At 41.3% G+C, this 22,973-nt stretch overlaps 2 protein-coding genes across 2 annotated transcripts in view; one reads left to right on the top strand and one right to left on the bottom strand.

The window, feature by feature from the left end:
* Nucleotides 1-541: 541 nt before the first annotated feature.
* Nucleotides 542-22,973, top strand: part of ACTA2 (actin alpha 2, smooth muscle) — a 39,104-nt gene continuing 16,672 nt past the window's right edge. Inside the window, exon 1 of the mRNA XM_086616326.1 lies at nucleotides 542-768. The gene's annotated coding sequence lies outside the window, so the exon portion shown is untranslated. The remainder of the gene's footprint in view (nucleotides 769-22,973) is intronic.
* On the bottom strand, nucleotides 1,358-16,173 carry FAS (Fas cell surface death receptor). Its single transcript, XM_086616833.1, has 9 exons — nucleotides 16,030-16,173; nucleotides 7,592-7,757; nucleotides 6,765-6,899; nucleotides 4,685-4,796; nucleotides 4,123-4,187; nucleotides 3,683-3,754; nucleotides 3,471-3,544; nucleotides 2,958-2,982; nucleotides 1,358-2,151 (listed from the first exon to the last, which is right to left on the bottom strand). Exons 1-9 carry the CDS (start codon nucleotides 16,171-16,173, stop codon nucleotides 1,736-1,738), a joined length of 1,209 nt encoding a protein of 402 aa, XP_086472959.1. The 3' UTR covers nucleotides 1,358-1,735.

The following is a 22,973-nucleotide window of genomic DNA, read 5'->3' on the forward strand; positions in this document are numbered from 1 at the left end:
ACTTAGAAAATGCAGAAGGGTTAAAAGTAAGAGGCTCCAAAGCTGGGTAGAAGGCTTTTACAAGTGCTCAGCATCTATGTGGTGCTTGAGACCTGGGGAAGAGCTGTACTACCTAAACCAGGTCTGGGCTTGGTAACAAAACATGCTCTGTGCCCTGCAGACCTTCCACTGGTCAAGTCTATGAAAGGATTCAAGTTTTTGAAGCTAATCTAAGTCCTGCCTTTCCTTTTGGGCTCCTGCTTAACACCATACACAGATTCCTAGCTGTTTTCAAGGGCCACATGCTGCCCTTCCAGGCACCTCACTTCTAGCAGCATGGCCTTGTGGAGCCACCCCAGCTGGCTGTGGGTGCCCTGTGCTGCCTGAGGGTTGATTGCTGGCTCCTGGCACGCTGCTGCCAGACCTGCCCTGCCTGTTCCACACCCCTAGGGCCAGGTGCCAGCAATTGGACCCTGCCCCACATGCCGGCACACCCCAGCTGGCAGCTGGGAGCATGCCCTGGCTGGGCTCCTTATGTTTTGGCTGAGTCTAGACACTGGCTGGAAGCTCTCTCTAGGGAACTGCTAGCAGAGCCAAAGGAGAAAGTCAACCTGCTTATTGCATGACCTGGAAAATTTAAACATTTCCACCAAGGTGTCCTCTTCTGTTAAAAGGTTTTGTGAGGCTTTGGACAAATGGATGTGTGAGCTGGAAAGGCCTCACTGCAAAGCAGCACTGTGCTACTGGTGCTTTGAATTTAGGAGCTGAGCCCTCTGTGGCAGAAGAAAGGTAAGGTGGTTTTCTTTTCAGAATAGTGATCTCCTTTTTTGTGATTTAATGACCCATGTAAAAGAAAACCTAAAAATGACATCTATAGGTTGCATGATAAAAAGGAAAGAGAGAAGTCATGCACTATGTGGATTTATTTTTTTTATTGTATCAGTTCCTGCATTAGAAAAGCTAGTGTTGCACACTTGCATATGGAGACTTCCTAGCCTGTGCAGATTGCCTTCCAAAAACCATGGCTCTGCTGTGCTGCTTCAGTTCCTGCTTCTTTGAACAGTTTTAACAAGAGAAAAGGCTTGCAATCATTGCAGAGAATGAGGAAAATAATAATTTTTACTTAGCACTGGGAGCTTTTACACAGAAAACTTGCATTTATACACACACATATAAATACACGCACACATATACAAAACTCTGTATGCACACATACACAGAGGTACTTTTATACAAGGGAGAAATCCCATTTACAAAAGAGTAGAATTTAATTATACAGGAACACCTATGTTAAAAGTTAATCAGCTGTCTATTATATAACTTTTTTTGTTCAAGTGTTCTTTCTGGTGCACTTCATAGACTTAACACCAGAATTTTCACTTTGAAAAATGCAACATCCCACAACTTTAACATAAGCAAAACATTACATTGATTAAGCAATGCAGGACCATACATTTAGACTGAAGCTTTTCTTCAAATAATAGCTATTTCTTCTTGCAGTGAATCCTACAACTAGACTCTTATGTCTTTAGTAAATAAGCCATAAAGCTTCTCCTCCCAGCTCTTAACAACTCAAAAACTAAAAAGCTAAAACTTTCTTAAAAGGAAGATACTGCTACAAAAATACAAATTATTCCTTGTTCATATAACTTCCTTGAATCAAACTGCCGATGAAAATGGCATTTAAAAACTTTGTTATTTATATTATTAGAAAAAATACTAATTCAGTCAGAAATAATTTTGAAATTACTCTGTGCTATGTCTCTTCCAAACTACCAGAATAGGTTTTACTTAGCTTAGCACTGTCATTGTAAGAGTTTCTACTTTCCTGTCTGCAGGTTTTGCTTTGCTCAGTGTCATCACTGTAAGACTGTCCCCCTTCCTGACAGCTGGAAACAGTTGCCTTCAGTTTTTCCTCAATTTTATCAGCTGCAGTGCACATTTTAAGCGCTCTCAGGCTGCTTATAAGGGTTCCATAGGCTCCTTTTATCCCATGTCTTTGGTACCAGACTTGAAACAGCTGAATCTTCTGTTCAGACGTATCACTAAAATAATCCCGAACCGTTTGATCTATGACAGGTTCTGGTACTTTGTGATGACGAACAAACGTCTTGACTTCTTGGAGTGTCATCTCCTCCACAATACCAGCAACATGGCTGCTCAGGTCAATATCTACAAATATAAAAGAAAATTAATGCTCTTGGCACTTGTATATTACTGGTTTTTGTCACCTGTGCTCAGACACTTTTCCTATCCAAAACAAATTAAGTTTCAGGTATTCATGACTTAGTATGTTTTATATGTGATTTTTTACAATATGTAGTAGGTCTGCGTTTACGTGTTCCTACCAAATGCCAGCTAATTCAGATATTTAGGATTGCATCTATATTGCTCTCTACCACTTGAAATAGAGTCTCAGTTACCTCTGTAACCTCTTCTGTCCTTCTTTATCAATAAAGTCTGGTTATGCCTCATGTACCTGTTTTCCTCACAATAGTGTTGGAAAGGTCCTGGAACAGGACAAGTCTTTTGCTATGATAGAACCTTGGAGCTTATGTTCTCTTCTTATTCTGTGTTACTAGTGTGGATTTGCCCTTGAACATAAGGTAGGTTTGTATTTCTGCAGTCACAATGCTGGGTGTGGGACTAGTCTATTATCATAATTATCCGTGATTCTAGAAATCCAGCTTGCTCCCTCCTAGTGTCTGTATCACACGCAGAACAGAAATTCACCTGTTGTCAATTAGTAATTACTTCCTATACAACAGAAATGCCTCTTGAGGCAAAACTTTAATGATACCACTAAATGCCTTAAGTACAATATGAACTGGCATTTCTTTAATCAGTGTTCACTGTTGCACTAGAATGATAGCTCTAAGATGGCAAAGTCTACACAAAAACACCTTTTTTTTTTTCAGTTTAGGATTTACTTGTCTCTATTTTTTTCTTCTACTGAATTTTGAGAAATCACTTCTTACCTGTGTATATGAGAGGTACATTCTCCTGAGAAGAGATAATTAGTAGAAATAAGTTTTTTAAAACACCAACCTTGTATAAGATAATAAACACATTTCATGACACTTCAATTCTGTAATTCTCTTTTAGTTTTCTCCATGATTGCCCTGTTTTATGAGCAAGTGAATCAGATTGGATGGACAGACCTCTTTTGACTTGAGTAATCTTGGGGAATTATGTCAGAATTGCTATTGCCTAAAAGTATGCATGGGGACAGGCACCCTGGGTCAGTGAAGGCCTGATGATTGATAAAGTTTTGATCTTGGTGGTGTAACTTAGGAAGAACATCAACAAATCCTGAAGAAATAATACAAGATTTCTCTTACTTCTCTCAAAGAGTCCTCATGGTGATATTTACTTCATTAATGTCATAGAAGAGAGGCATGCATGTTCTTGGGGAGTCTCAGTGTAATTTAAGTGGAACAAAATTCTTTGCATGAAGCTGAGTGTTTTGTGATTTAAGCAACAATACTTACATAAGAAACGTCTGGTGTGGAGACTACTTTACTTGGTTTGTCTGTGCTAGTAAGGCCCTTCTGTTTTCTCTTATCTGAAACAAAAAAGACATTTTTAAAATTCAGGACAGACTACATCTCTCCTCTGCACTCCAAGAATATAATACATCTGAGTAAGCAGCTGAATATTTTATTTGGAGTATGAGAGGGATAAGGAATAGGGAATTACTTACACCAGAATATTCCTCCAGCTGCTGCTAATAGTAGTAACACAATTATCAAAGCAGTGGCCCACCACGGCATTCCTGTTTCTATTGGAACATTGGAAACATTAGCTGAAAGTTAAGTCAAAAAATGCAATACAGCAACACACTCTAAATTTTGAACAAGATTGCATTGTATTATAACAGCCTTTCTGTTGTCTCTTAACGTCAGAAGTTACTTCTTTGTTAAAGTCTTGCCTATCATGAGTCGCCCCTAAAAAGGAGTAATACCTCCTACATCTGCACAGCGGTAAGGGAAAAGGACAATCGTGCATTGCAGGTCAGTACAGGGTAGATACGATGTCCTTAGCTGTCAGGAATCACTATGGGCCATTGTGTAGAACAGCACAATTGCAACAGCCTCTCAAAATACAGCAGATGCTAGGCCATGCTAGGTTTTAGAATGGTACCTTTAATTCCGCACACAGTGTCTGAAGTTGAAGTACAATGTTTTTCAATTACACCACTTTCACATCTGCAGAAAAGATGAACAAAAGTTGTTATGGGGTTTGTTTCTCTCTTTATAAACTCTGTCAACAGAGCAAATCAAAATCTTCAAGCACTTTTTATCAGCTAAATATTTCCTATATCAAGATGTTGGAGTTTGGAATTATTTAATAGGTATGAAAATGGTATGGAAAGGTATGGGAGTGGAAAAAGGTGTGGAAATGGTTTTCTAGATGTAACAGTAGATCACACAAAGACAACAGGAAAGCTTACATTTTTTTGAAAAGCATATACAGATTTGGTGAATGTATACAAGTTTTTCTGCATGCCTTGGGAAAGCCTAGACGGATGCAAGTTAAGTCGACTGAGCTAAATCAGCTCAACAAGCTAATTGCAAAGGAAAACTAGTACGTTTTCCCTTAGCTTATATATTACCTTAGCTGCTGTCTTGAAACTAGCTGGAAAAAAGAGTGATAACATATGCTATTAACGATTTCATATTTAACAATGAAGGCATGAACTTACATGGTACATGGATCACAGTGCTGACATGAGACAGAAGAATTGCAAAAATAGTTTTTTGCACAGGTGCATTCTGTGTTCCGTGCTGGGGTGCAGTTCTTTGCAACCTCCAAACCTAAAATAAATTTCTTGAAGTTTGTTAGTTTGAAAAAGTAGGCCTTAAAGGCCTCACATGCTCTTGTCCTCAGACTTACGTGCTTTTAGCTCTATCACTGCTGGCACTGGTGAGGCTTAACTGCAAGAAAAACATAGCTTTTATTAGGAGCCCTGCTGCCAGAGTACTGGAAATACGGAGATGGCAGAGAGACCTCTGTGGGCCAGAAGCTCAAAAACTGATCACACAGTGAAGTACTTGCTAGAAGAGGACTCGTCTGGCACTGCCAAACGTTAGCTTCTTTTTCCCATTCAGAAGTGTAAAGCCAGAAGGAAACTCAGATGATCATGTAGCCCGTCTCCCTGCTTGATGTCAGACAAGTCCTTTACTCTCCCTGACAGACAAGTTTATCTTTACTTGAGGACCTCCAATGGTGAGGAATTCCACTCTCTCTTTTAGCTAACGTATTCCCTGTTAAGTATCAAAGAAAGTGAATGAATTTTCTCCTATCCTCAGTGCATATGATGACACTATCTCCATCTATGAAAAATTATTTCCGTATTAATTATTACTTTAAGTATCTTCCTACTATGAAAGCTATTTGCATAGGTGTATAGGAATAAAAGTGAATTTTTGAGTTTTTGCATTCAGTGCCCTGCTGTAACAGGAAAATATGTTATCTTTCAAAATTTGATGAAGCCCTATTGTGAAACCAGTGCTGAAGCCATTTATGGAAATATCAAACATGAATGATCTTAAGAATGGTTCTCATGGAACTTCAGTGGTAATTTTACTCCTGCCTAATGTTTTCTACTGACTTGTCTTCAACTACATTATTGTCTGTGAGATAATGTGACTAGTCATCCCATTACCCTTTCTTTCCCCTTTAGTATAACTAATAGTTTCCTTTGTGGCACTGTATAAGATGCTGAATTGTTTCGCTGTATTCAACTTCATTACCCATCCAAAAATGTTTATTATAGTAGCTAATGAGAGGAGAAATTTCTATGCATATGGAGGTGTTACAGAAGAGGAAAAGCACTAAAGATTGATATTCCAGCAGGTGATCTGAGTATAACCATATTGAAGTTGAGAGCTGTCTCTCTGCTCACTAAGCTTGATTTTGGATATGAAGAATGCAGAACTATGATTCCCTAAATCCAGGTATACTAGAACTACAGCACACCTGGTGGAACTGGTAGGACATAACAGATTTTTTTTTTTAAAGTTTTAAATTTTTAACTTATGGATATTTATGCAATAGTAGTGAATTTCTGGAACCTGGTGTCTCCCAGCAGGTTCATGCACAAAGGGCTCATAAATGGATACTAAAATGACTAGATAGGGATGGACCTTTTAATGTCCTTTCCCACAGCTGTGGATGCTGGTAGACTTTGCAGGGAATAGACCACAGGAAGCAGACAGGCTTGTGTTTTCTCTAAATAGCATCCCTTGCCTCCACTGCTGAACGGAGAATACCAGGGTAGGTGGACCACTGGTCTGACCCAGTAGGGCATGCCTCATAGTTTCCTAATTTGATTCTGTAACCCGCACAGCATCTTGCATGTACAAAAGACATCACTCTATCAGTGCCAGCAATTTTAAATAATGTTATTAATTACATGAAAGAAACCATTGGGAATTCTCCCATCCCTGTTTCTTATAACACCCTTCTTTTAAATAAAGGGCAAAGAAGAGAGAGAGGTTTTCTTCCTTGACTCTAAACAGTTTGTATAGGGACTGCTTTGACTGAGCAAAGGCAGATACAAGGAGAAATAACGGACCAACATGGCTTGTTCTTCCTACTTTGTGCCTGACAAAAGGGAACAGGGGATAAGCTTATCATTTTGTCATAAATTCCTTCATGTACTACCACTAAAACATTTTAATCTGCATGCTACCCCACTGTGCAGGGATTGAGGAGACTTTTCAGTCAAATCCTGTATCAAAAAAGAGTCGTTGCTAGAGTTGCTATTTTTATAGACGTACCGAATATGCTGTCACATGAAGAGCATCTCATACACTTGTCCAAATTATTGACATGATCTGTGTACCCCTTTCCATTTTCACATGGAACACAGTGTTCACTAATATTTGTTGGGCAGTCAGTCTTTTTAACAAAACCTGCAGAGACAGAAAAACAAGAATTAAGATTTGCAATACTTTTGGATAGAAGCCATCAGCTCTAAGATCTAGGTCAGACTTTCTTTTTAATCTCTAATACTTTTTGATCTACGAACATGGACAGAATCTATATTCTTTATGCATACATATATGCTCTTCAGGAATGTAGTATACATAAGATCTGATTATCCCTCCTCTTCCTCCAATTCAGGACTGAAGGAGAGCACACCAAACAAAACTGTACAGGCAAAATTGGAAAATCCATGAATATATGTGTAGCGGAGGGTTTCCCTGCCCATGGCAGGGGGGCTGGAACTAGATGATCTTTGAGGTCCCTTCCAATGCAAACCATTCTATGATTCCATGATTCTATATGGAGTCTCATAGGCAAATGCCTGTGCTTGCACGTTTTAAACCTCTTTCAAAGATGTCTATATAATTCTCAGCTCTTTCGTGACAAGCATGTTATGTGAGAACTACTACCTGTAGCGAAAAGTTACTGGTGCACTGAGCTCAAGAAATACTTTTAAAGTGTCTGATGTTCTGTAACAGAGAAAGATACAGCTAGAATAGATACAGCATTGCATCCAGGAAACCACAACATGCCACTTAGCTATCCCAGCAGAAAGCTATTGTACATGTTGTGACTTCCACTCTTAATGACTTTTCAATAGTCTTATAACGATACTCACCGCTTTCACATTTCTTGCAACACTTATCGTCTAAATTGTATTCATCCTGGTTACATTGAATTGCCCTCTTAGCAATGATCCTTCTTGTAATTAATTTATTGTACCCTATGTGTATTAGAGCTTCAGGATCATTTTTGCACTGTGTTGCAATAATTAAGACAACCACCTAGGAGAGAAGAACAGCAAGTTATACAAAAAAACTGTCCAGGACTGTAGGTGCATTTTACTACTAGCATAGAGTTGCATCAGTATCATTACTCTATTGCAAAACTTATTGATATTCACCCTATTATCAAAGTTGTTCATTACTTTGAAAGAGTTAATGGGCAATGAGGACATATTAGATTTAATGATATCGACCCTACCGCTACAAGTACTGATCATTTGAACATTAATGCTTGAGAACAGGCCCATACATTTACATTGTAACAGCTGACCCCATATGCCTAATCATAGCACAAAGCAAAAGAACTCACATTATTTTCTTGAAGAGCTTTCTCTGCCTCCAGATCACTGTGCCTAAATCTGCCCTTTCTTAGCCAGTAATAATAATCTTCCATAGAGAACTTCCTTAATTCAAATGACATCTTTCTTAATTTCTTGCCATCCTACTGTTGCTTGCAAACTGAAGTGTTAATACACCTCTGAAGAATAGAAAATGGAATGTTTTAATCTCAGCCAAAAATACCTGATTTCTAAAACGATCTTGTTCTCACTTTGTTTTTCAATGCAATTATTTTTCTCCTTAGTAGATGATGCCTATATATTCCTGTAAGAAGAACCACTCTCCTTTCAAATTAATTTACACCATGATCCATTTCTTTGAATGCAGCACTGTCAAGTTAAATCACATAGTGCTTGGTTTATTTGTTTTTTTTTTTCCCGTTACTAGTCAGTAGTAACTTTACTAGCCATCACTGTCCTGCCTCTTTTCATGATAATAAGAAAGCACTGTGGACCAGAGGCCAAGTCATTCTTTTTTTTTCCATTTTGGGAGTAGGACGGGAAAATGAGAAAGTTAGCTCTGCTATAGTTTGCCTTCCTTTTAGGAATGTTTTGTGTGGAATTCTGTATATATTTTGCATGCACTTATTATGAGATGTGTATATAATAGAGGTATGTAATGCTTGTTGGCTGGAGAACAAGCCAACCCTTGTTGGGTTGCTTTTCTCCCCCCTCCTAGAAATATTGTTATTTTGGTTTTATTGTTGTTATTTCCCTCCTAGAAATGTTATTATGCAGGACAGCCTACCTTTACTTCACCCAGTTTCTGCTGATAGTTTGGAGTGATGTGAACATTTTCACTATTTGTTTTATTTGTGTGTTACTAACTATCTGTATGCAGCTGTAACAAAAAAAAATTAAGACAGTCCTTGTCTTGAAGAGTTTGAAGTCTTAACATCTAAGCCGGATTTTACATTCACTGTTCTCGCTCTTCTTTAATTAAAAAATATTGTTTCACATTTTACAAAAGATTCAAAAGATATATACTGTGAGCGATACTGAGCAAGGGGGGGAAGCGATGCCTCGGAAGAAATGGAGCAATGCTAGTTTACTTGGCAAAATGAAAGACAGGCAAAGTTATGAAAGAGAGGGACAGCAGGGTACCTTTTTGTAAAGGAGACTGGTGGGGAATGAGGTGCAATACAAAGAAACTGGCAAATCCTCATACCAATAGTGTGTGGACTAAAAGTCCTGCCGATCACCGATTCATTCACATTTTAAATCAGCATGCAAAACACCTTGACTAGAATAATTTATTTTTAATTTTGTCTTGGATATTTGAAAGAGGTTAATTCTGAATTGTTGGTTATCTCTGAATGCTTTTGATTTTCAGCTTAATACAAATTTGATTCTATCTGTTAATGCTAATAAGGGACATACATATTTAAGGAATTCTCTAATAATTTGAGGACTGGTTATTTTTACTGTTACAGTGTTTGTTGTGTTTGTTTTTTTTCCCCACCAGGGGTGATATTTAATGGCCAATTACTTCAGTCTTCATGATTTTGTGTGAAACTGCTTGGATGCTGACTGTAACTTGTTAGATGTAGAGAACTCTTTAATTATCTGGAATACTAAGTTACTGAAAAAGGGGTTTGGATTTCAAACTGGGCTCCCAAGTGTAGGAAGTGTTATCTGTGGCTAATTAATTGAAGTAACCACTATGACCACTGTCTGCTGACTTCTACAAGTAGCCACTTCTTTTGATCCTCTAGTCTGTTCAGAGATGGGAACGTGAAAAGCATTTTCTTTCTTTAGCAGCAATCTGTTTTAAAATTTATATAATATTAGTTACTAGACAGAAATTAAGAAGGCCTTTCTTTGCACCTGGAGAAGCTTCAGCTGCTGAAAAAGCAGTTTAGGACATGAGAAGCTGTGGGTACAAATGCCCAGGCCGCCACTTCCCCTGATCAGTGCTCTGACTCTCTTCCTTGGCTGCCAAAGGAAGGGTGCTCTTCTCTGAATCCCAGTGTAATGATGTTAAAAGGTTAAAGTTAATGCAAGGCCTTAACAGAAGTGCCAAATTAAAGTGATTTATTTCCCTTGTGCCTGGGAGAACTGTCTACTAAAAACTGAGATAGAAAGTCGAATGACTACTTCTTAGTAATTGTTTTTGAGGCATGTGTCCGGTCCTGGTTTGCCTTTCCCTGAAGCAAGGTGAAGCCCCACACCTCCATTGCTTCTCCGACATGTTTTAGACTGGGCGGAGGAGGAGGTGGTCACAGGACAACACTGGGAGGATACATGTTGTACTGGCTCTCTGAGCTGCAGGATTGCGATGCCCCGAACGGCCTGCCCACCATGAGGCCCCAGACAGCAGAAGGGTTTGGAAGGAAGTGGTCAGTGGCGTGAGGAGGACCTGAGTCAGCACAATGGATCTCTGGCAGCCTAGGAAAGCCAATGGCGCCAGACAGCTTCCAGCCCTGAAGGCAAAGCTCTGCGCTCACAGGGATGCTCTCCGTCCTGCTTTCGGCACCCAAATCTCCCCTCTTTAGATCAGAGAACTCAAGTCATTTTGGGGAGAAAAAAAATAAAAAAAGGCCCTGGGCAACAGTAAGGAGAAGAGGGAGAGTGAAGATAACTACAGGCAGAACGCACCCACAAGTGGTACCTGGGCACAGCAGAGAAACTGAATGGCACTGGCAAAGCACAGAGGCAGACACAAAGAAAGAAAACATACAGAGAGCTGTGCAGAAAACGGATATAATGAAAGAAGGAAACATCTTTCTAATTACTAAAATCAGTAAAATGTAGCTGGTTTCTTTTGTGTTTACTGAACGCCCGTAATCACAGTGCGTGCACAGACACAGCCTTTCCTCACGCGAACAAGCCTCTTGCTTATGCTTTTATACAAACAAGCTATGCTGGTACAGTGAGGGGGAACAGAAATGTAACGCTTTTTGATGGAAGCCTCTGCTGTCGCTCATGGAGATGAACTTCCTGGTACACTTACAAGAAGCGGGGATCACTTCTCCGAATTTGACTTTTAAGCAGCACTAAAACACCTACATCAGTTCTGCTCACAGGGACGTCTTACCACAACCTCCTGTACCAGGAATAGTGAGAAAACTGTGGATATTTTCTAGCTTCCAAAGCAACACCATAATATTTTTCAACTTTTTTTTGTCCTCCTGGATATGCACCCTCTGAAAAGTAATCCATTGCTATAGAGAAATTTGGTATGTCTTATAGGAAAAAAATGTAGTAGTCATTTTAGCTTCTGCACACACCTTATTACTTCCTTGTTGCCACTGAGCAGTGAGTGCTAACAGCAGAAAGGAAGCACTTTAGGGGCTTTCACAGAGGCTGGGTGATAGGTGCTTTTTTTTTGTGATGTGTATATTCAAAGAGCAGCTGTATGTTTCAGCCTAAAATGACTCATGGAGGCTCCCTCTACCTTTCTCATCTTAACCTGAAAAACAGTGTCCTATCTAAACTGAAGACTTAAATTGAAATGAGCAGTTAATGGGACTAAAATAAATAAATCAAGAATATCTAACCTTAGCAGAATCCATAAAAATTAACACGAGCCCAGATTTTTTGGTTTCTCTCCTTTTGCATTGCCCAGGCATTTAAAAGACCTTTCTACCATCCTTTCCTTCACTCCTACAGAGTCCTCCAAAATGCTTTCATCAACAGGCATCTGCTAAGGAGACTTAGCCTGTTTTCATCTGTGTTCCCAGGGCATTGTGGACAGGAGCTTTGGTTTCTTTGAAAACCTGTGTGATTTTGGCGATTCTCAGGCCTCCAGTTCTTCCTGTATCAGAGTATTCTTCATAATGGGTCAACTTCCTTCAACTCTTTCAGCAGACCTACCTTATGGAATGTAATTTCAGCTTTGGAAGTGTGCAAACTTGTTATTTGTATACAGGACTTTTTAAAGCTTTATAACTTTTAACCCTGAGGGGAAAAAAATTGTCTCTGCTCCTATTAACTTTATGATGCGCTTTATTTTTAACAAACCCCTTCTCTCATTTCTAATCCATAGATACCTATGGATGAGAGGTCTGATACCTGCAGAACTTGGTGGCTTTTTTTTTCCATTCCACAGTTGTTACATGGGGCAATGTGCATGAGCTAATCAGGGGCTTTCTAAGTGTTAAAAAAAGGGAGGGTGTGGGATTTTTCTTGCTTTTTTGCCTCATGGGAGTCAAGAAAAACTAGCTCATTTTCTGAATTTTTATTTGCTTCTGGTACTTTTGACAAACGGTTGCTAGAGTTAGCTTTATTTTAATGGTTTTCCATGAAATTAATCTCCCTTGAGTTAACCCTGTCAGGATGGCTTTTTCAAAGAGTAAGTAACGTCACACTGCTTGTTAAGAGGATTGTCTACTCCAGTTCTTTTACAATGATAAGTACTTTCTGCTTCCAGTATCTCCAGTATAATTTTCCCCCATCTCTTTTTTTTTTTTTCCCCTACTAAGGCAGAAGTTGATAGTTAGCTCCAAAATAACAACTAGAATAGTATTTTTTGTTCTAAAATGTTTTATGGGAAGGACAAAAAGAATCCAGTTCCATTTTCTGAAGCCCAGCAATGGGAGTTGTTATTTCCCCACAACCAGAAGAATCCTGAACTTCTTAAATTTCAAGTGAGATGCATATGTTCAGTGCCTGTGAGAATAAGAAGTCTCAGTTACTGTCCAGTGTCTTAAAATAGTTGCTGTCCAAATTCAATCATTTAACATCTCAGCTGAGTCACATGCAAATTACAGCAATATATTGGTAGATGGGAGTTATACAGTTGGTTTTGTTTTTTTTTTAATTTTGTTTTTTAGGAGTACTCTACTAGCGAACACTTAATAAATTCTCCAGCTCTTCCAAATTGTATAGTAATTTTAACAGCTCCCACCTAACTGATGATGATGTGGCTAAGGATGAATAAAAGTTGGACAGTGTAGAAATTTAGCAACCCTTCCCTGTTTTCCTTTTGTAGCTCAATACAATTTTCTTGTTGGAACTTTCTCTTTGTTCAGTGCATTGCCTTAAAGATAAAGGCGGTTAACTGTGGAAATGTGAGCAGACAAATGTTTCCAGGATTGAGGCCCTTAAACTTTTCACTTGAGTCTTGAGTTGTTTGTCCCATGACCTTATGGCTGTTTGTACATATACATTTAAATGTGTGCATTAGTTGTTTGGGAAATGAGAAAGAAGGGTCAGTGCAGTAATGTAGGAGGCCTGTTTTCAAAGGTACGTCTTCTAAATTTCCAGAAAACTTCCTGCTCTGTAGTCAGATCGGATAATTACAAAATATTTAGATAACACTTCACTCTCTTAAGATGGCCTGTTCCTTTAGAGTGTGTCTCTGAGTGGTATGTGGTTTTGCGGCTTGTTTTACAGGGTGAAGTTAGATGTTTTCTAACTATGTAGGCCACTGCTATTTTGCATGACTATCCCTGCAACAGCTTCTACTTCAGTGCAACATGGAGTTGCTTGTAAAATTGAGGCCTCATTCAACAAACTACTTTCATGTTCTGGTATAATCAAATTAGTATGTCAAACGCTGCCTAGGTTTACTGATTTATAAGTAGTGGAACAACACGCTAATTAAAAAAAACCCAAAATTTTTTAAAAATACAAAGTATATTGAAGTGCCACAGTCTTTTTAAAGGGCAAGAAAATTTGAAAACAAGTGGAGAATAATAATAGAATTAAGTTTATTCTCTGGGAGCAGTGTGATAAGAGAAAGTATTTTTTTACTTTAATTTATATTATAAATAGTTCTAAGATAATGAGCTAGACTGACATTTCTGCTAGTTGTTTGCTGTTCCTGTACAGAAATAGATAATACACACTTCCGTCTACAGATTAAAATCCTTCTTTGTATTTAACTATGCTCTGGTATTTTGTGCAAGAGCATGGATATAACCCTCTGAATCACTTTAAGCAGTTTACTATGTGTTATCTAGTAAATCAGATCAGAATTTGAGTAGCTTTTACCTCAACATCTGATTTTAACCTGCCAAACCCCAAAGCAAACTGCATTCATTAGCAACGTAACTACACTGTGAAGAGATTTGCCATGTGAACTCCAATGAGTTCTCTCTGAAATAGGTGAGAACTGGAGCTGGGGAAGCCGTGTGTACTGCTTCCACGCTTGCAGGCAGGTCACGGCTCTGCTACACAGCAGGGCTTACTGATCCCCACTGTCCTGCCTCTGGGGCGTCGGGGCAGGGCTGCCTCGGTCAGCTCTGCCAGGGTGCAGGCAGAGCCCGCGGATCTGCACGTACCTAGGTCTGCTGCCCAGCAGCTTGCTGCCACTACTGCTCTTTGGGCTAATGCACCTGTAGCGGTGGAGATCCCTGTGCTGCAGAAACTGCAACACCTCCTTACCTTCTTGTTGACAGTAGCCTTGCGAAACGAGTGATTGCGAAGGTAACTTCACTGATGACAAAGTGAGACACGTGACCTAAGCTCTGAAGCTGGAAAGATTCAGTGCTGTGCATGGGGGATGATTAAGGCAAGAAAGGAAGGCCCTGCCTCGCTTCCAGTAAACGCTGCACTTCATGCCACTGGATTTGGCTGTTTCTCTTGCTTTTCCTGGGTTGCCCTCAGCAGTGGTTCAAAACTCCTCTCCCAGAGGCATTGCCTTTTATGTTGTTTTACAGGATCACTTTGTCACAGACCCCTGAGGTGCTGTGCAAGTCAGCTTTCACTAATGCAGTCTTTGCCCAGGCAAAGATCTTCTATCTTAGCCACAGATCGAACCGTACTGTCTACGCATGTATGCTGGACCTGCCTCACCAACAGCTCCGGCAGGGTCTGGCTGGCTGTGGACTGAGGTCAATGCCAGATATCCCTGGGTCCCCTGCAGCTATGGCACACGAGCTGGTGTCCCTGACAACCACCTGCATCCATCCCCCTTTTCTTTCCCTCTGCTTTTGCACAACGCCCACTTCCCTCCACCTAGCGCCCTACTGTGACTGTAAAATCACAAAATGCCTGAATTGGAAGGTGGATTTTTTTCTTTTAAGAAAAAGAAAAGAAACTGCCTGAATGAATTACCTGAAATCTCGGGGAAAAAAATGTTTGTTGCGGCCGGCGGCGACCAAAACCAGCAAGCGCTTCTGGCACAGCCGCCGCAGCACCCCGCGGCCCGGCCGGGGCTGGCTCTGCCACCGCCCGCGCTCCGTCTCCCGGCCCGCCCGCCTACCGGGTGCCCGTCCCGCTCACCCGCGCAGGTAGGCACTTACGAGGAAGTCAGAGAAGGAGTCCCCGGGCCATGCCGTAGCGGGGCCAGCGCTCTCCGGCAAAGCGAAAGTGGCCCTTCCCGCCACGGCCGCCGGCAGCCCGCTCCTGCCTGCGCCCTGCCCACGCCCGGCTCCTCCCATGTTTAGTAAACACCCCGGCGCGGAGGGCTGGCCCGTAGCCGGTGGCGGGCAGGGCTACCTCTCCGCGCCGTGCCCGCAGGTGCCCGCGGCGCCGGAGCCAGCCCGGGCAGCGGCTTCCCCCCCGGGTGACCCGCGGGCACGTGGACGGCGGTTCTGCCCGGGGCAAGCCCCCCTGCTCGCTGCGGTGAGCTCCCCTCTGCGACAGGGAGGCACGGGCACGCCGGGCAGCACGCTCTCCGCGGGAGTCTGAAGTGTTTGGGCTGTATGGGGTCGGGTGCTCTCGCTTGGCAGCTTGTGGATGCCAGGCACGGCCCTGGGGTCACGGAGCAAAACGCCAACGGACTTGGAGCTGGGCATAAGGGGTTGGCTTCATGTGCTTCAGCTGCCGGGTAGATCGATTGCTTCCCTGTCAAGGGCAGAAACTCCAGTTTTTCGGTATTGGTAAAGGCAGGCTTGGGGCAGGGAGTCCTGAATCCATAGGAGCGGACCAGTCTTTCAAAATAGGCTAAATTTACTGCAGCAGAAGATACTGCCTTTTGCTGTCTGTTGAAAGCATTGCTCAAGCCTGTGACTTCTATTTCATAGCCGTTTCCAATCACTCCTTACGTTTTTCCTGCAAGCTTTCGGTGGTTTGAAATGCCAGTAGTCTGACCTCCTCCGTAGTGTTAGAAATAATGCGATGGTGTCAGTTATTGATACATGTTTTAATCTTTCGGGTTTTGACAGGATGTCGTTGCCTTTGGAAGCCATGGTTGCAATTGAGCTGGCATTTTCATTTTAAACACCATTTTTCAGTGGTTTATGACTCAGATTTTCGGAAACCCTTCAGATTTTTTTGCTGGTATTGCTCTTAGCTGCCATACAGATAAGCTGGGTTCATAATATCATCAGAAAATAGCTGCTGTTTTAAATATTTCAGGCTTTTAACCACTTCCGGATAAAACAAAACATACTGCTGATGCATTTTTAGAGATGCTACCTTTGGAGTATCCTTTAACAATTAACTTCTTGCCTTCCCGGTGGCAGTACGGAGTGCGATGAACGAGAGGCGCCTCTCTTGGGTGCAATGCTTGTGTTGCACATCTGCTGTTCCTACTGGGCTAACTCGAATCAGTGTGGACCCAAGGCTGTTAATTTTAGCAGAAATTTGTGTGCGATTAGGGGTGGAGTAGGGACTGCAAGCAATGTTGTCCGGATCTGGACGGCTGCTGCAGCAGAAAGCTCAGCAGAGTTGTCTCCAAATTCATTACTTGGGAGATTGTGGTTTGTCCTAAACCCAAAACCATTCAATAACACCTTGATGTGCTTCTTGCCCTAATTATCCGACATCTTCTGCTCATATAGCTAATGTCTATCAGGCGCATGCGATTTACACTCCTCCCCACCCCCGCAGAGGTGTGATGACTGCATGCGTATATCTGTTTTGCGGTGGAGTGTTTGTGTCATGGTAGGGAGCTTTGAGAGACATTTCAGAAGCCACCAGATTCTTGTCAAAACAATAGTGTCTGCATATGACTTGGAGTCATACCTCTTGTAGTTAGCAACTGTAGCTGTTTTGATGTTGGTATGTTCCTATAATGGATACAAACCGAGAAAGAGTATTGTGTTTGGAGCATTTTTTGTTGTTGTTTGACTATCCTGAGTTGGTATTGGTGGGTACTTGAGGCCAATATTTTCATCTTTGCACTGTTCCTTGGGTTGCAGCAGCCTTTTTGTGCTGGTGAAAGTGGCAGCCTTGACTGTCTGCTTTAGTCACCCTTTATCTATAGATTAATTGAGGTGTCAATTGAGGCTTGCTAAGCAGTACAAGACGCTGCGCTATTTTTTCTTACCAGCAGATGCTTTGCCCTTTCCTAGCATGCAAAGGGATCAGACTACAATGGGATGAAACTCCAGAACGGTTAACACACAGGAGACTGACTTTTTAGTTCCTGCACGATTCCTTAAAAATGTAAGGTTTTGGAATTAAAGTGAAGTTATTGATTTATTTACTGTGCTGTTTTGATTTTTTTTCCCCTGGTTGTTGTTGTTTTATATCCACGTGTGGTGCACTGATCATAGGAAATTCTGTTCAGATAGCAAAAACACCCAAGGAATAATCTTTGGACACACTTGACCGCAGTGTTTCTGGCTTTGAAAGTCACTGAGTCGGAATCTGTATTCATGCCTCAACTGGCATCGAACCTTTTCTTCCCTCCCCAGGAGCCTACTTGCACCTGGAGAAACTGACTCCATCAGGGTATTATGACCTTATGAATGGCTAAGTTTTTGAGAGTGCTAACTTAGTTAGTCTCTGCAAGTGAAGAAAAATTTGTCAAGGTGAAATAAAACATGATTGAGAGCCCAGAGGCCTGTGCCTTGCATTGGTCTCAGCTCAGAATGTTAAATCCATATTTGTATTCCAGGGGGAAAGTAACAGGGTGGGGGAAAGCGTAAGATCTGAGTTGTTTTCTACTACTTCTTTCTTTGTTAAATTGTTAAAGATTTTTTTTTTTAATACTTGGTTTAGTTTTGTTTTGGCATATTGGTAATTATTTAGCAGTTCTTTTGTGCTAAGACTGATCAATTAGATTAATGTAGTGTAACTTTACCAGAGTACTTCCTTCAAACTTAAATTCTTCTTTGACCTGCAATACACATTAGAAGATTATTGTTGCATGGAAGACTTACACTGGATACCTTAATATAATAAATGTAGGAGCGTTGAATTTGAGAAGAGTTATGAACTCCTCACTACATTTGTCTTCCTGTTAGTTTTGCCTTTTCTTGTCTTGTACATGTTGACTTCCCTGTCTCTTAGTAGGTAGTAAGTTTGCCTTAAAATGTGTATTAGGGGACACAACTGTTGTATTTGTACAAATTGATTTGTCTGAAAAGGGAGGAAATAGGAGAGAATACAGAATATATGTTTTGTTATATGATTCATGGTTTGTAAATAACCTGATGTTTAAAGAGAAGGGGGGAAAAAGCTCAAACACTTCCAATTGGGGCCAAAGCAGAGTAGGTTTTTTCACTGTCTGTTTTTGTTTAATTTTACCTTTTCTGTTTTGCCTCTCCCCTCCCTCATGGGTGTTCAGAACACCTAATTTGACTTTTGGTTCAAGTACTAGACTGAGTAATCCATTACTGCGCAGCTCTATTGCCTCATGTTCATCCTTGGTTCAAACCTATTCTGTTCTGTAACTCTTGTCACAAGCATCAGATAACCCTATTGGGAATGATCAGAGTGGCATCAGTCCTTAAATCATCAGCTATTACTGAGTGCAGTTTTATGGTGGAATGCTTTGCCCGTGTTTTCCAATTCTTCTGTAAATCACTAAAATGGTGACCTTCCTTTACCCACCAGGTGCACCCTTTGCTCTATGGTCTTGTGGACCAGAAATGATCTATACCCACTGTACTACTGGCTCTTTTGTTGCAGTGTGATACGGCCAGGTTCTGACAATTGGAGGTTATCCTTCTCCCTTTCTAAGATACTACTTATAATTGCTTAGGTTAGTGGTATGTCAAAGGTACTTGGTCTGATGATGTGGTAGCAAAGCGCTGTATTGGACAAAACATGCCATTCTGCGAGTAGAGAAGCTGATATAACAGCAATAGAAGTGGGAAAGCAGTGTGATCAAGAGGTTTATGAACACCCTGTGGTTTTGTTTTGTAAGGGTGCTGCATGGTGTTGTCAGACCTGATCAGGGAGTTCTGGTGTGCAACGTGTACCTATTAGAAGTAATAGTGATCTGATACACAGGCCTGTGGAGCCACGGATGTTAGTGTTTATCTAAAAAAAAAACTAGCAGCAAAACCAGGGTGGAACTAACAGAGTGGAAACTGAAACTTGTAGCAAGGCACTTGTTCCCTCTAATAGTTCTCCTCTGGAGAAGGTGATGAAGGAGAATTGGGAACAGTCCCTGTCACTCTAAAAGAAATCTGAGACAAGTGTGTGTCCTTTTTCTCGTAATTCAACTTTTTGACCCAACTCTGGATCCATGCTGTTGTTCAACAGACCCAGTTTCATGACGTCAATGCATTCTTCACAGCAGGAAAAGAAATCATTTTTCAAACAAACCGAGCATTTCCTTAGACTGGAAAAGCAAATTGGCTGGATGCCTGGTGGCTGCTACAGCCAATCACTATAACCTTACCATAAATGTAGATGTGTTTCTATCTTAGGGTTGATATTTGACTTTATTTTAGCCATGGGACCATCCTGTCCCAGTCCTCTGTGTGTGCACTCTACCAGTGAGTGCTGAGATCCTGAATGTCGCATTATTTAGCAAACATCTTGCACATCACACAGGCTCACTTAAAATTTTACTTTGTGACTTGATATATTGCAAATGCATCTCTCTTAAATGTTTTGCAGAGCTCTATCTCCATCCAGAACTTGCAGCAGGCAGCTTAGCTTCGGAGGCTGGCTGATGCTCTTTTCTCTTATTTTCAGCCTGATTAGCTCTCAGTTGTTTTTTGAGGATGGTATCACTAATACCAAGATTATGCTTTATACTTGCAAAGCTTGGTGTACAGCAAGTGCTGTCAAATGTGTAACAGATGAACTGTAAAAGCTCTTGAGATAATGTGTTAGGGGAGGCTAGGTGTTCTCCAGTGGTCAGTGAGGAAGTGTTCAAACCTTTTCCCTTCAGGCGCTGCTTGGACAGAGCATGGCTGATTTAGTCGGTGAGCAGTATTAGTTTCCTGCATTTGTGAGTTAAATCCAAGGCTGAGTCTTCATAGTGATGATGAGAGAGGAAAGATCTGTAGAGAAATGTCTGGAGTTAAAAGATAAATGTGAGTAAAAGAAGGTCTTTAGTTCTGCCTTTAACCTTTGATCTGAAGATGGCAGTAACAGGTGCACCAGATGGCTTTATTTCCAACATTGAGTAAGTGACAGACAAACAGCCACTCTTCAAGGAAAAAGTTGCATAACAATTTTAATGTTAACTAAGACAAATTTCATTAAACATGGTGGTGGGGAGGAGAAGCTAAAAGAAACATTTTAAAAGATTTTACCATACTGTAGTTGATCAGAATTTCTGAAACTGTAAGAAACATTATGGCTTTTGGGATTTAGTTCCACGTGTTTGCTTTGCTCTGTCATGCTCCTCTTTCTGGGATATCATCTAACAAGTGAGACTGGCACGCTTAGATGAAGCAATGCTTTGTGCCTGAGACTCCAAACTCAGTTTTCTTTTTATATTGCTTAACCTTTGAAATTCTTGGCAGGGTGGGGCAGAGAGGGACACAGTGTGAAAAGTTTTATCCCTCCCACTAACATCTTAGATGCTGTTTGGCATCCTCTGTGACATCAAACGTTCTTCAGAGCAAGAACAGGATGCAGTGATCTTGCTCTGAATGTTTGCCTCCTGCTGTGAGCTTTTAACCAGGGTTGGTGCTTCAGGGAGTAGATCAAGAGTTAAATTCTGGTAGAGAGGGGCTGTTGTGCTATAAGCAAGGTTTGGAGGTGGTGGGGCTGTCAAAGTTCCCCACCTTAACCTACTCACCCACTTCTACTACACATCTGCACAAACAGACAAGAGCCCTGGGTAGCTCATGTAGCTACAGGAGTGAGTCATATCTTCTCTGTTTGGCTTCACAGCCTGCTACATAGTCAAGCTTTTCTGAGCATGAAGTGAATGAAATGAGTACGTAGCACAGACTAATTTATATTTCTATCAAAAAACAGTCGATTGTTTTCTGTTGGTGGTTCTCACCAGCAATTAAATGATGGGCTTAGAAAGTTGTGCATCTCCAGAGCTGTCATAACAAGAAAGAATACACTAATGTTTGCTGTCTGAAGCAGTCTGTTAAGTTCCCAGATGAGATATTAGTGGTATTTTTCAGCTGAATCATTTCTCAAATACTTCTTTGAAGCCAAGTACTTCAGAAGAGGCATCGTTTCCACACTGCGCTGTAACTGCCTCTCCTGCTGTCAGACGGCTCACATGCAAGAATGGGAGACCGGATGGGGGACCACAGAGGGGTGGACGGCAGAATGTGTGTTTCTGGTTCCCTGGGCTGGACTGGAGAGTCTGGCCACAGCTTTAACATCCACAGGCTTCTCGGGTGTTTCTTCCAGCTCGAGGACGCTCAGAGAACCCACTGTCTGGAGGCAGCCTGCTGAGACGAGAGCAGTTCCTCAGTTTTGTGTGAGAAATGAAGAAGGACTAACATCTCTCTGCTGTAACAGTGTAAGGAAATTTTCTTACCTTCTTGAAGTAAAGGTTTTGGACTGGATTCTCAGCTCCTACTGAATCACTTCACTGAGCCATGATTTTACATGAGATCAATGGTAATTCTGATGTTGCTTTGAGTGAAGCTAAGGTTTCACTACATGTGCATAAAGCAGATGTAAAGATACATTATATCAGTGACTGGGGACTTCCCACCCTCTGGGAGGCAGGGCTGGCCACCACCCCCTTCTCCATCAGCCCCCAGCCACCCTGCACTTGCCGTGTGTCAGAGCCCAGAGTGTCTCCGCTTGGTGCAGTGAAGGGTTGTTGCGATGTGGAACTTGTTCCTTGCTCTTCCAGCTACTGTTCCACTATTCCTGAGTGACCTGATACAAACCCCATGTTTTCTTTTCAGAGGGCCGACCTGAAAAAATAGGATCTGAAAAAAACATGTCTGCAGAAGAATAACTACAAATTATTAAAATCAAGTTAATAGGGAAGGTTTAGCCCTCAGGAAAACAGTAGCTTGTGTTGTGTAAGCAGAAAAAAAGAAAACAGATACAGATATTAGCCCTTTTTCCCAAGTGCGATTGTCCCCTGTTGCCCCCAGCCTGTTTTTCTGAGAAGGCCTGGCCATTTGCAGTGCAAGTAGCACTGAGGTTTTAATGCTATAAAATACTATAGCAACACTGTTTTATTTAAATGTGATTCAGAAAGGGGGACATGTTTATGCTGAAGACCTGCTAATTGCATAATTTTCTCCTTTTATTAAACCATGTGTTCATGCTGTGTTACACAGACTAATCAGAGTGCAGAGGAAAGACTTATATTATGTTGAAGAGGTCTGAGCGTTTGACCTTGTAAGTGAATTCCCAGAGATGGCTAAATACAATGCAGTAACTAACAGGCTTTAATTAGGAAGCTGAAGGAATTGTTTGTAGCTCTGGTATCCTGATGCGGAAGCTATCCAGGCATTTTCAAGATTCTTGGGCAACAGTGTTTTGCAGCAGGGAAAGGAGTTACTACGCCTATTCAACAAGTTACTAGCAAGGAACTGAAAAAAACCTGGCAAGTGCCTACAGGAGTGACAACATGGTAGAAACCATAATTCTGAGACAGAGATATGCAAAACCTTGCCTTTTCTTTGATGCTGTTACTGACTTACAAGAAGAACAGAATATGAATCATCAGGATTTAGCATTTTATGTCTGTAGGTACTTGGGATATTCTCAAAGTCCTGAAAACCACAGTGAAACAGGGCAGATGTTAGCCTCCCATCTGTGGGATGGAGAGCTGTGTGCAGTTAGAGCTGTATCTGCTGGTCCCTATGGGCACACTCTGTGTGTGTGCGCAATACAGAGCAGCATCTGTGATCTCATCCTGGTT

This window comes from Tauraco erythrolophus, chromosome 9, assembly GCF_009769465.1.
Source record: "Tauraco erythrolophus isolate bTauEry1 chromosome 9, bTauEry1.pri, whole genome shotgun sequence".
In the NCBI taxonomy this organism is placed as follows: Eukaryota; Metazoa; Chordata; class Aves; order Musophagiformes; family Musophagidae; genus Tauraco; species Tauraco erythrolophus.

What these genes read in the sequence shown, in the direction of transcription:
- FAS (XM_086616833.1), bottom strand. Translation starts at nt 16,173, where the DNA reads ATGGCTTCCAAAGGCAACGACATCCTGTCAAAACCCGAAAGATTAAAA. An exon ending in CACTGTGATCCATGTACCAT is followed by an intron (nt 4,188 to 4,684) that starts GTAAGTTCATGC and finishes TCTTTTCTGCAG; the next exon opens with ATGTGAAAGTGGTGTAATTG. An exon ending in AGCTGGAGGAATATTCTGGT is followed by an intron (nt 3,545 to 3,682) that starts GTAAGTAATTCC and finishes TTTTTGTTTCAG; the next exon opens with ATAAGAGAAAACAGAAGGGC.